At 35.0% G+C, this 13,799-nt stretch overlaps 1 protein-coding gene across 2 annotated transcripts in view; it reads left to right on the top strand.

Moving 5' to 3' along the window:
- The first annotated feature begins 1,576 nt into the window (after positions 1-1,576).
- Positions 1,577-13,799, top strand: part of LOC149771193 (cullin-1-like) — an 87,986-nt gene continuing 75,763 nt past the window's right edge. The window contains exons 1-4 of one of the 2 annotated variants that reach the window (XM_089948746.1): positions 1,577-1,665; positions 4,329-4,607; positions 7,279-7,462; positions 10,113-10,280. In XM_089948746.1, the coding sequence (XP_089804872.1) occupies positions 4,471-4,607; positions 7,279-7,462; positions 10,113-10,280 (489 nt within the window). In that variant the 5' untranslated portion in view covers positions 1,577-1,665; positions 4,329-4,470. Of the gene's footprint in view, positions 1,704-4,328; positions 4,608-7,278; positions 7,463-10,112; positions 10,281-13,799 lie in introns of both variants that reach the window. The other variant, XM_089948745.1, reaches the window with a different exon arrangement.

Genomic DNA, 13,799 nt, shown 5'->3' with positions numbered 1-13,799 from the left:
GTGTTTGCCTTTGTCACTGTTCCTACGGAAGATGTTTCTTCCTCTTCACTTGAGTATTCTTGCATGCCATGCACCTGTTTTGTCTTGCAGCATTTCAAAATATGATGCCGTTTTCGACACCTCTAGCAAAGTTTTCCATAGGCTGGACACCTACCTTTTGCATGTAATTTGCCACATTTACCACAGTTGAATAATCTGGAGTCTGATTTTATACATAACATTTCCGCTTTCTTTGGTTGTGTCATTTTCTTTTCTTTTTTCTTCATGATCCATGAAATTCTGATGCAGCTGATTCATTTTGAATTTTTTGAATCTGCTTTTTAGATTATTCGTCTGCTCTGCAGATAGTCAGTGCTTTTCGTAATGTCATTTGATCATCTCGTAAAAGTTTTTCTTGTACATTTTCAGAATTAGTCCCACAGACAATTCTCTCTCTAATCATTTCATCCTGTAGATTTTCAAATTTGCAGTTCTTTGCAATCAATTTAAGTTCAGTTACATATTGGTCAACGGTTTCATTCTTTTGTTGGATTTTTGTATTGAATATGTGCCTTTCTACTGTAATATTCTGCTTCGGACTGCAATAGTCCTCAAACTTCTTGATAAGTGCAGCAATTTTTTTCAGCTTCATTGGCCTCAAATGTAAATGTGTTTTAAATGTCGTTACCATCCTGACCAATAATACATAGGAAAGCACTGAATTTTTCTTTGTCTTCTTTATCTGCAAGTGCAACATTTAAGTAAAACTGCATAGACTGCTTCCACCTCCTCCAAGTTTCTGCTTGATGGTGTAAATTAAAGTCCATTTAAGGTGGCTGATTGAGTTTTCCATGATGTCACAATTAACACATAAACTTGTGCATCCGAATCTTAGTATTGTTATGGAGATATACTTAATGGTATAAATCCAACTTGTTCCAGATTTTTCACTTCTGACACCATGTTATGTTTTGCTAAATAACACAAACCATGGTAGTTCAGCTGACTCCAAACGGATAATACCCACCCACACTAGTTTCTCACGCTAATGTTATATAGGGTTACACCTGAGTGAGAGCCTGGAGCTGACCTTTGGTGACCTGTAACTGTCAGACCATTTGTAGTAACAGAATGTTAATACCGTATATTACCACAGTATGGTCCGAAACAGTACGAAGAGCAGGATTTGTTATGAAAATCGGAACATGTCGTAGCATTCTCCATATTCAGGAGGATGACATGTTATAGCGAGGCCTGGTTGTGATTCTTAGGAAATGTTGCGGTTGCCGGATATTTCGGGTTAGATCAGTCTGCACCCAGTAAAACATTTAAAACAATATTCAACACTACAATTAAAGTTCCAATTCTTATTTTTCTCTCATGTTTTGATGGACAATTTTTTTATGTCAGCACATAAAAATTCCGAAATCGTGAGTGTTTTGTTTACATTACTCATTAGATACTATGTGCATAGCCCTTTTATTTTTAGGAAAGGTCAGGGTCGACAACTTCTCATCTCTATTGTAACTTCAGCAAAAACCATGACAGTCGACCAGCCTAAGCTATAAATCGGTACAGGGAATCAGTCTGTCTTCTTCTATTGTCATGTACAGAACCAGTCAAGAGTTAACAAAAAACGGGGGTTTGGATAGTGACGTTTGTCTTAGGTTCTTAGTCATTTCTTATGTAAGAAAACTATATTTTTTTGCTTCATCACAGTAAAGGTAATTATATTATGATAAAAGTACGTTTATATTGTCTTATTGAGCTTGTTATGAGGTTGATTTAAACCAATTTGCACAACAATGGAACGTGTTTTGTTATCTGGGCCGCCATTTTGGTTGTAGATTCCTGTACAGGTTTTCAATCCGAATCGATCGATTTCATTTGATTCACTTTATATATGTGAAAACTTTCGTGTGTGTGATTCAAACGTGTTTACTGAATGAATAGATCGATTCAGTGTCATGCTGGAAACAATCAGTGAGCCTGTCAATGTTACAAAACTACAAAATTTAAATTGGCTTAAAACAGTACCTACGTCCTGGTCAGTTGTATTTCATTTTGAAGAGCTTTCACATGGAAACTTATGCTATTGAACACGCTTACTTAGCTTGAGAACAAGAAACAGTCTCAGAGCTTATTAAAACAATGATTTCAATTACAAACAAATATAAATGAGATATTCAGGTGATCAGTTATATTGCATGACACAAAGTTATTAATAGATTACTATATTTACATTGGTCCATAAATGCAATTCCATTTTTGGTATTACCTAACTTTAGATGCTTGTTAAATCAGTTATAATCTTAAGCATTTCACTCAAATTATAAGATTTTAGGCAATATGGTAATATTACACAAACGGTAAAGCAAATTTATTATTGGCCATCTTTAGATAGAAATGCAGGTTTCCAGTTTAAAATTACCTTCACCAACATTTATTATTATAATTATCTTAATTTCATTTTGACTTTTATTTGTTTTGTACAATTTGTAGAAAAAGTTATCAAAAATGGCCACTTAAGTAATAGTTTTGAGGACCCTTAGTGTTTTGCTTTGTTTTAGGCATGGGTTGACATTGTCTGGTTATGCTAATTTTGTTATGAATCTGATTCACATTAGGCTTTCAAAACTTGTTTAAACACTAACTTATTCATTTGTGTGTGGAAAGTTGATCTTCCTAGAATTGGCTTTATTTTGTGGATTTTGACATTTTTAGAGCTTATCCTTTTGACACAGATTGTAGATAGTTTTTGAAGATTTTACTGTTATGTGCATCTGGATATTTGCCTGTCAGTGTCAAATTAACACACTCGTAGCTGGTAATGAGATTTTTTTTTACAGTGGCAGAGGTTTGTCGAACTGATTTGCCTATCATTACATGTAGCATATAGACTATTTAACTTTTATAGTTAATGAAAATTATATATTGGTAAATTTGCACCAGTCATAGCTTCAATATTTTGCAGGAGTTTTCAGTGTAGATTGAAGTATGATGATAATAGGTACACTGAAATAAAATGTTTTGACTATTATTAAATATTTATGCCCTTATCTTATGAATTTTTATGTATCTTGCTCATTTTGTGTAATATTTTAAAGGAGCTTTGCTTCAAATTTAGTTTCACATTCTTTCTGTGATGATCCTTTATTTCGGGATCAGCTTCTCAGTGTTCCAAACTTAGATACACAGTTACTTCCCCTGCAGAGTGCACGTCTTCTGACTGGATGTGCTTTCATTAGCAGATGCTATTCATTCTGCATGATGCAAGTTCCAGTAAAACGTGCCAATTATTTGTTGGCACCTTACTTACTATTAAGCTTCAAACACATTTCCAGAAAATGTATAACATTAAAAAACATGCCAACCATTAAGATTTTGGCACAACCATTACACTTTTTCAGCAAATTACTTTTTCTGCTAGAATGCATATGTATTAGGCTTTTTTGCTATGTTAAAACAAAAATAAAATAAAACAATAAGTTGTTTCTGTCATTGTACTATCATCTCTTTAATTTCACGCTTATAAATTTGAGAATATTCTTAAAAACGTCACTGCTGTGTAAGCTTAGCTTTAAGAAGACTTTCCTGATTAGCTATTTATAGCAATTGTATATCACCCCATTTCCATGAAAATGCTGGTTTCTTCACAAGTGTACTTTTTCTAAGATTCATTTTATTGATAAGCTACTTAGGTAGGGAACCAGTCAATATTTATAAAGAAAGAGGCACCAGCTGTTAAGTCAGATGCTTTACACTGTGAGTTGTGGGTGTTATGTGACGGAAAATGTTTGAGCAGATGGATCTGTTCCAGCTTCAAAATGTGTCAGATCAGATAAATTAAAAAATCAACAACACTTTATAAATTTTAAGAGAAGAATATGAGAGTAATGTAATACAGCACTCTGTGCACCAGGCCATGATCATTACAGAATTTCCAGTTCATGATCATTCAGATAAAGTTATACATAGGATGGTTGAAGTGAGTACTGAATATGAATAAGTTTTCGTTATATTTTGTGTTTGTATTAAGGTTCTAATCCATATGGATATGTGACCAGCTGCAGAACCAGGTTAGCCGTAAAAATGTATCTTTTCATATGTGCTGTAATTCTGGCATGTAATATATATAGATTACACTTTTTATGCCCAAATTATATTTGTTTTTAATACTTATAATAACAATACTTATGCATATACCTCTCTTCGGCTTGGTATGTATGCATTAAGCAGAGATAGATTTACATCATTATTTTTTCCTCTTTTTTTAAGGGAGGGTGGAACAAACTGATTTACTGAAGTTTCCTATTTTTGAAACTAATTGTGAATTTTTTTTCTTGCAGGGATAAAATGACACCATTCCTGATGTAATTGTGTCAACGGTGCAACCTCTGCCTGCAAGTTAAAGCGGGCAGAAAGTTCTTGAATAGCGGACTTTCTTTATTCTCTTCTGTTGGCTGAGTTAAAATCTGACATTGTCATATTATGGCTGGGAGACCTCAGAATCCCCATGGCCTTAAACAGATTGGCTTGGATCAGATATGGGATGATCTGAAACGTGGCATTGAAAGCATCTATCGCAGAGAGCGCATGGGTAAAATTAGATACATGGGGCTCTTCACGTATCCTTTCCATACTGATCAATACAAATGTTCGTATGTTAATGTTTTGGCAACTGTTGTATTTGCCAAACATAGATAACATTTGCACAGCTTTTAAACATGATCTTGCATTTTTTTGTAAACCATAATTGTACATTTTTGTTAAAATAACAAATAAACTGATAACAAAGCTCACTGTATCTGTTGCTGAAGAATAATTGTTTTTTTTGTTAAAACATACATGTCTTGTTTTTAAAAAAAATCTTATACCTGTGTTGGATTTTATTTGCAAGTTTAAATAACATTGGTAGCATATGAATCTATGTGATGTATGAAACACTAGTTTTCACTTTAAAGCAGGGTAACTGCCAATTAAATTAGATAATTTTCTGAAGATTTTTGATATCTTTGCAAACTTAAGATTACTGGTTTTTGTAAGCTATTTTGATCTTACCGACATTTCAAACTTTTTGAATGTCATAGTTCACAAACTTTGTTTAGAGTTAGTATTGATTTTGTGTACAGTTACAGGGTAAATAAAAAAATGATGTTAACTTATGCACTTAGCTCAGACACTCACTTTTTTGAACAATGCATGTCAAGAATTTAAGTTGAAATGTGGTAGCCCCCCCCCCCCCCAATTAATTGCTATTTGTCAGTATTTAAATGTATGGCCCCACTTCCTGTACATGAAGGAAATATTTCATGCCTTAGTCTCCAAGTGCAAGAAAATAAGAATGTTCATGCACACATTTTTAAAAACAAAATTAGAGCTACCACATTTTGGGATGTAAATATTCATTAACATAGAGCCACATAACAGGTTTTTTTTTATATAAGCCTTATAAATTTTTGTATTTTCTCACCTAAGCTGTATTAACTTGGCCCAGAAGCCAAATAAAGTACTTGGCTTATGTAATCATCTCAGTAATTGGACTTCTGCGCAGAAGCCAAATAAAATACACTTATTTGAAGTCTATTTCACTGCTAACTTGTACCAAATGAAAGAGTTGCTAATTGAACATGAATTGTTTAATTCGCACATGGTTACCTAAATTTATAAGATGCGGTATATTTTGAGAAAAATTGATGTGTATATTGGCCCCCTAAAATTACACATTCCTTTTTGTAATAGTCAGCATTCACGGTCTTTAGTGTATGGAGACTTTTATTGTTCTTACAATTATTAAGAATATAATTAGTGAATTTTGGGATTGTAATCATGATTACACGATGCAGTTATACTGAAAATGAAAGACAATTACGGTTATAGACCTTCTGAAATCAATGATTACGATTACATCTCCCACTGTAATCGATTACAGTTACAATAATAATCTGCCCCATGCCCAGTAGCCCTCAACCTGTCAAGTAAATAACAGATTGTATTAGCAGTTGTCTTTTAATGAGAAAACTTAGAAAAGATAGAACTAGGTACAATGAAACATTTTGTACTACGATACTATGGTATACCGTATTTATGTTGGGGACAAACAATTTAATGTTGTGATAAAGGGTGGGCTGACACTCTTATGCCCAAAATAACACCATACTACATCCATTATGTTATATTATTTGAAGTGGAATCTAAAACATAACTAAATTTGGATGATTAAGCAAGCTGACACTATAGCTGACACCAAATTAGTCTGCTTCTGTGGCCTAGTGGTTAGAGCATTGGCCTCAGATGTGTGAGATTGTGGGTTTGAACCCTGAGTCATACCAAAGACTTATAAAAAATAATATTAACAGCTGCCTTGCTAGGCGCTTAGCATTAAGAGGTTAGTGTTAGGACTGGTTGACCTAGTGTCAGGATAATGTGAATATGTGTGACATCATTCTATTTGTCTTTGGCATGATGCCCTAGTGCTAGACATCACTACAAACTGCTACACAGCAGACATCGTACCGATATGACTGAAAAATTATTAAAGCTACATTAAAAATCCACCTAGGCAAGATATTTATCAGAGAGGAGCAGAAAATTAAAATGTGCTTACTCCAGAAACAAAATATTCTGAGGACAAAAATTTAGTTCAAATTCAAACAGCTGCTCTACTGAAAATCCTCTGCTGACTATATCACTGATAATAAATAAGATTACTCTGGAATTTTTGTACATTCCATACTGGCGCAGGATCATTAATACTGCACACCTCTAACTTTAGCATTGTTTGTTTAAACGCTGTCAGAATTACTGTTTAATTTGTCAACTTTGTAGGTAAACAAATTTGGCCATACCAAAGATTCACTTAGAATGCCATTGAGTGTCCAATGTTGGTCTACTCTTTCTGTGTTACCACAGCTTTCATTTTTAGCTCTTTTGGTCATACACCAGAAGAGCTTATTCAATGACCTGTTGTCATTGTCTATCCATTAACACAAGTTTGTTATTGCAGCTTCGCCTGCACTACTTGAATGATTGCCATGAGACTTCGTAAACTTTCATCCATTGATCTAGTTGGTCCTAAGTGAAAATGGTGTTGCCCATATTTCTATTTTGAAAATCTTGGTATGGATGATCATGTCAGGGTTTTCAGATAAAGGCTATATATGATGTCCTAAATGGAAATGGTGCTAAAGAATGTCAGGTATGAGCACTTGGCAGTTAAAGGGAAGAAATGGTCTTATCATTAGTTCCTGGGAACACTTTAAAACTAGTACTGCTTGTATATCCTTGACCTTTGTCCAGACATGTATACAACTACTGTACAAGTGTCCATCAGTCACCAGGTGGCAGTCAGGGCAGCCAGCTGCAGGGACGAGGTGCCGGCAAAAAGACCAAACATCCACCAGGTGGTGCTCAATTTGTCGGGCTGGAGCTATACAAAAGACTCAAAGATCATCTCAAGAAATGCTTATTGGATCTGCAAGAGGTTAGTAGCTTTGTCTCATATTCAATGTTTTTTTTTTTTCGAATAAAAGATAAACAAGACTGTGCAGCCTTCTTATCAGTCATCCACTGGCAAAATTAGTCTTCTTTTCCACCTCGGCTAAAAAAAAAAACTTTTTTTTTATAGCACTGCTGGGCATAGAGCTTATGGGATTTTTTTATATTTGTTGTCAATCCATCTGTTATCATGAGTTCGTTACTGTTGTTACTTTGAAGGATTGCAGTGAAACTTTACACTCACATAGTTGGTCCTAAATGAAAATGTTGCACAACCAGAGGTCTCGGAAACGTTTAATCACATATTTGGATGCACATTTTTTTATCAGAGATGCAGAAAGTCACTTATCTGGCATTCCTCCATATTCATGCAATAGCTGGGTGGCAGATTTGATGGCTTGCCTGTCCTGCTTCAGCCACTTGATTAGTAGGAAAATGTGTTGGTCAGTGAATCATTTTAGCTGTGCTGATATTTACAATGACAGAATTCAGTGGCTGAAAGACTCCCAGATGTACATGTTGTCATAAGAATACATCAGAAGAACACGACACAATAGCTGGGCTGCAAGTTCAAAGGCTTCGACTGACCACTGAGTGTTGGAAAGTGTGCTGATATTTACAATGATTGAAATCTGGGGAAGAAAGACCCAAAGCTCTACATGTGATTATTTATAAGAATACATCCAATGAATAACTTTAGCTTTCATTATTTATTTCCGAGTGTAGAAGATTAAGTAGCACATGTTACCTCAAAATCAAGACAATGTTGAGACTTAGTATGCCATTTGCAAATTTGGGTAAGTATTTTAGGTTGAAACGGCAAATTGATAGAGATTGTAATGAGATTCAGAAAAGGGCTAAATTTGCTAGAACTGATGATTTGGATGGAACAGTAGGCAAATTTAGGAAAGTGTGTGATCTGGCTCAATGTTTGGAATAAGACGTTTCCTTGGATTGACAAAATTCAGTCTCACTCCGATGGATAAACGACCTATATGTCAGTGGTATAAAGAACATGGAAATTAACTCAATGGCAACCAATAGTTCTTTTAATCTGTAATGTTCTACATTTTCTGGGAGGGGACTGCAACTTTAACTGAGAGGACTCCTTCTCCTAGTTTTAAAATCCTAGCAAGACCTCTGACAACCACAGCAGCTATCTTACAAATCTTGTTGCTATTTCACCTGAATGGATGATATCATGTAATCATGTTTATTGAGTAAGAGACTTCTGATGTGTAGTTGGTGTAAAATGAAAATGGTGTCAATCTGATGTCAGCTATGGTCCCAGTGGCATCCATCTTGAAAATCTGGTTGCTATTTCTACTGAAAGTCATATTGACATATGGTTTTCACCAAAAGTTTTCTTACGATGTCTTGTTGGTTCTAAATAAATCTGATATCTGAATACTTGTTATCGCTACTCTCCCTGACCGAATGCCAACATGTGGTTTTAGTTGATCCTAAATGAAATTGGTGCTCTTGTCTAATATGGCTATTGTAGCAGCCATCTTGAAAATCATGTTTTTGCTACTCCTCCAGAATGAATGATATATCTGCATGGGACTCTTACCTAAAGTCTAGTTGGTCCTGAATGAAAATGGTGCCAATCTGGTCTCCAGTATGGCAAACAAAATGGCCGTCTGGAAAAATCTTGCTGATAAATTCCTAGATGGCTGGTCATATTGACATTGAGCATTCATTTTTCATTGGTACATAGTTGATACCCAATATGGCAACCATAAAAGGTCTCTTTAATTAAAATTCGTGTTATTCTTCTAAACTGGGAAGACATGTAATTTTCGGGGTTTTACCAAAAGACTTCTTACAAGTCTTGTTGGTCCAAAATTGAAGTAATGCTGATCTGATGTTTGTTATGACCGCCATGGAGGCCATCTTGAAAATCTTGTTATCACTACTCTTAGATAAAAAGGCATTTTGACATGCAGTTTGCATCAAAAGATTTCTTACGGTGTCTTGTTGGTCCTAGATGATAATGATGCAAACTGAACTGCAATATAGCTACCAATTTGACATCCATTGTGTCTACCATAGCAGATAATGTAAATATCTTGTTACCACTGACAAATATCAGAGATGGTTATATACTGGACAGTTAAAACGAAGACATCATCTTATCATTTTTTCCCCATAGATTGTCAGTTTCTTTGCAAGGATTCTCATTTCCTTCCATGATTTGAAAGATCATTTGTTTAATGGCAACCTACCTTCTGTTTCCTGTTTTCAGTCTGGTACTATAAACGATAATGTGATGGTCAGTACTGATAAGCTACATATCTTTCTCCTGCCATGGTGTGTGTAGTCTGCACGTATCATTTCATGTTCCATGTACATCTGCATTGCTATTGCTCAGATGGAACAATCTAAATCGTTTCTCGGCACTGATTTATGTTTGATGAAATAGACAAGATTAATGTTTCTATATCGGCAAAAGTTGGCACCAAAATTTTGAGGTTAGTGGTTTTTTTTGGCAATAATTTAATTAATGCCAGCACATTCCTCAAATGTGCCACAATAACATTAACGATATTATGAGTATGCTGTATGATACTTTTTTTCAAATTTAATGATGGCATCATTCATCGGCAACCATTGCTTTATCTCTTTTCATTTAGAAAGGCCATGATCTCCTTGATGAGCAGGTGCTCAGTTTTTACACCAAGCAATGGGAAGAGTACCAGTTCTCCAGTAAAGTGCTAAATGGAATGTGTGCTTACCTAAATCGACACTGGGTGCGCAGAGAGTGTGATGAGGGGACAAAGGGAATCTATGAGATTTATTCTGTAAGTAGAGAAATGCTTTGCTGCGTTAGATCTGAATCTAGGTTGGGGATTAAGTGTCCACTATGAGAAGTGAAGTCCACCCAGCCTGGTGGATAAGTCTAGTGAAAGTCCACCCTGCCTGCTGGATAAGTCTAGTGGAAGTCCACCCTGCCTGGTGGATAAGTCTAGTGGAAGTCCACCCAGCCTGGTGGATAAGTCTAGTGGAAATCCACCCAATCTAGTGAAAGTCGGTCACAGATCTTGTTGCAGCTGGAGTAGGTTTTATGGCTCACCTCAACGAATCGATTACATTTGCTCTGAGAGTCAACGCACAAAACAAACAGATGGGTGAAGTCCCGACATTGAAAATGTGACCCTGATGGGTGTCAGTTTCATTCTTTTACTGTAGAAACTATTCAGTGGTAATATTTCTTGTGGTATTTATCAATTAATTTGTCATAGCTTCCATACTATTTCGAAGACCCACTTTAAAGAAATTATTGAAGGCAGTAATACTTATAAAACTAGAAAAGGGACTACAAAAGAATACTGTACTATTTATTCTGACATATACAATCCAAAACCGGGAACATTATGACATGCATGTCATAATTCTTTCTAAAAAGAATCCTTTGACCAACAAGCATATCTCGGCTTTTTAAAAAAATAAATTACTGGTACTGGAGACCAACTGTAAGGCACTATTCACAATTGACTTTAATGCCCAAATAATTTTGTAATATTAGCCACTCACAAGTAATTAATGAATTTCTTTTGACCAACGTTTATTTGAGGATAGTAAGTAAAATGCCTATTCTAATGACCCATAGCATTATATCCTTCAAAACACTGACTTTTTTAGTATTAACCCGTCACAACAGAGTATCCTTATTTACCATTTTTTTAAATTTCTGGCACATGCCTGGGAGGTAGCATCACCCCAGTGTAAAAAGTAACAACTGGAGACCATCAGGAAAGGACTATGTAACTAGGAATTCCTCGCGTTACTCTTACCTTCTGGTGATTTTGTCTTCCATGCACACACCCCGCCATTTTAGGTAAGACTATGCAGCTGATGCATAATTAAGTATCCTCTGACAAGGTTGCATGAATTATTTTAAGGCAGTCCATTGTATCCATAACATGCTGTGAATATTTCTGTTAGGTATATGATAAACTGTTTGTCTGTCCATAGACAGGTGTCTTTTATATATCAGACAGAACTAAAGAAAAAGAATATTGAACTCTTTGCCCAAATGGAAGAAGTTGCAGTAGTGAACATATTGGCCCTCCTGTCTCCCGTTGCATGATTGTTGACATGCCGGTGAATTTGCTATGAAAATTAAAGTACTGGCTGTTGTTATCTAAATATTGCTTCACATAAACTGTAATGGATGTATGGATAAGTATATAACAATTTGAAGATGGAAAATAAACTATATAAAACTAAAATGTACTTACATCCTGTGGGAAAATGCACTGTTTGTTGAAGTTTTTACTTCAAAAGTAACAAATACTGGCATTGTTGACATTAGTTTAGTAGGACGTGCAACCACAAATGAATTTACATTCTGTAATTTTAGTTTGCATTAATTTGCTCATATGTGTTTAATCATTCAAGAATAGCTGACATGGGTAGTTGAACAATCCTTGTTTGTATGGTTTGTGCACTACTGTTATCAGTATGGCCTTAAACTAAGAAACAGGAAAAACACAACCAGCCAGTTTAGTAAAATTCAGCAAATAATTTAGTTCCCTGGAATACAAAGTGAACAAGAAACTCGCAGTATTGTGAATTAAGTGCCTAATATTCCTGAAAGTTCTATCAAAAGTAAAAAAAATTATTGTTCCAAATGACTTCCAATATTTAATGTGATGATATTCAATAGTCTTCATTGAGCTGATATTCCAACAGTATTGATGTATCATAATGATATAATCCATGAAAATGAATTCACATTATCCCAGAATATTGATTTAGTCCAAAATATTGATGAGCACTTTGTAATTACAGTGAATAATTTTAAATGATTCTTCTCAAATTATTTTTGAATATTACAGGAGGAATGGAATAATTTTGTTTATCAGAACCTTATATAAAAATCTGAAATAATAAAATGACCAGGATGTGGGTCACTTTCAGAACCATTTAAAAATAACAAATATGGAACTGAGACACCAGTAAACATCCTGTTCATAACATACAAACAAGGCAAAAAGCAGGCACACACCAAAACTCTATCTTGAATCATGGACAAAGGTAAAGCACACAGAATGAATTAAATATACATAACATTACCCATCTAGAATCTGTTGTCTGTTTTGCGGCTTCACAGAAACTCTTTGATTGCCAGTTTTCCCCCTGGATGCTGTCACTTTTTTTTCCTTTCCAACACATTACATTTTCCAAGGCATTAGTGTAGCTATATTAAAAATTTTCTTATGGGCTTGATGAATTTGTTCTTGATGCTGTCTGTCAGATCTTTAAGTGTCCTGATACATTTAGTAACTTTTGATGAGGTTGACCAAAAGTCGAGTTGAAATAATTTTCTGGGTTTGATAAATCCTTCCAGATGGCAGAATCTTAAGTCATTAAGTTTTGTATTACTTCCATGAAAATTGGTATGAATTCTGATTTGCTGAACATGTGGCATGCTTAAGAGTAATAGTTCTTTATGCAATTCCATGAATTATTGAATTTTATCAAGAGAGATAATTTTGAAAATTCACTGGAGTAAATTATCAGTTTTATAATTTTAATGAAGAACATTTTCAATAAACATTGATGACATGACGAAAGAATTTCAGCCACCATACTGTCAATCACTGGATGCAGTGGTTGCCATGCTGACCTGTCAGGCAAGAAAATAATTGACTCGCAATATGGGCCCCGAGTGGCCCATTGGTCTAAAGCGCACTCCATTACGGATCACTGCCATCTCACCTCTGTCTGCGTGGGTTCAAGTCTAGGATTCGGCCAATGTGGGTATGTGAGAAAGCTTGCCAGTAGCTTTTAGTGGGTCGGTGGTTCTTTCTGAGATTTTCCCGGGTTCTTCCTCCACCATTAATACTGGCCGCCATGCATAGCCTATCATGTGCTGAGAAATGGCGTTAAACCCCACAACAACAACAATGACTCCCAGTATAAAGTTATCCTTTTTTTAAATAAAAATTACAAGTATTGTTCATTTTATGTTGAATAAAGAACGAGAATCGTTGCTCATATTAGATGCTGCAAGACATAAATGGTAAATAGCTTCAGTTAATGAGAAAAATCGGGTAATTAATCCCATATACACTTTAGCTAGCTAAACATTTTAAGTTTATAAAATGGCATAAAATAAAGATAATGATATTGAGCTGATGTTTGGGGTGAGGGGAAAATTGAAATATGTCATCGTCTGTAATAGGGTTGAGCAGTTATACATGAAGCAAATATTATAGTTCTGCTTTACAGATTAATAAAGGGAATATAAAAGCAGCAAATGTTACTGTATACATTCTACTTAATGTATGTACCTGATTATAAATCGAGTCAAG

The sequence above is a fragment of the Sinohyriopsis cumingii genome, unplaced genomic scaffold (genome assembly GCF_028554795.1).
Source record: "Sinohyriopsis cumingii isolate HCF-2022 unplaced genomic scaffold, ASM2855479v2 utg002062l, whole genome shotgun sequence".
NCBI lineage: Eukaryota > Metazoa > Mollusca > Bivalvia > Unionida > Unionidae > Sinohyriopsis > Sinohyriopsis cumingii.
Note: the sequence above shows the minus strand (reverse complement) of the source record. Positions and strands in the feature narration are given on the sequence as shown.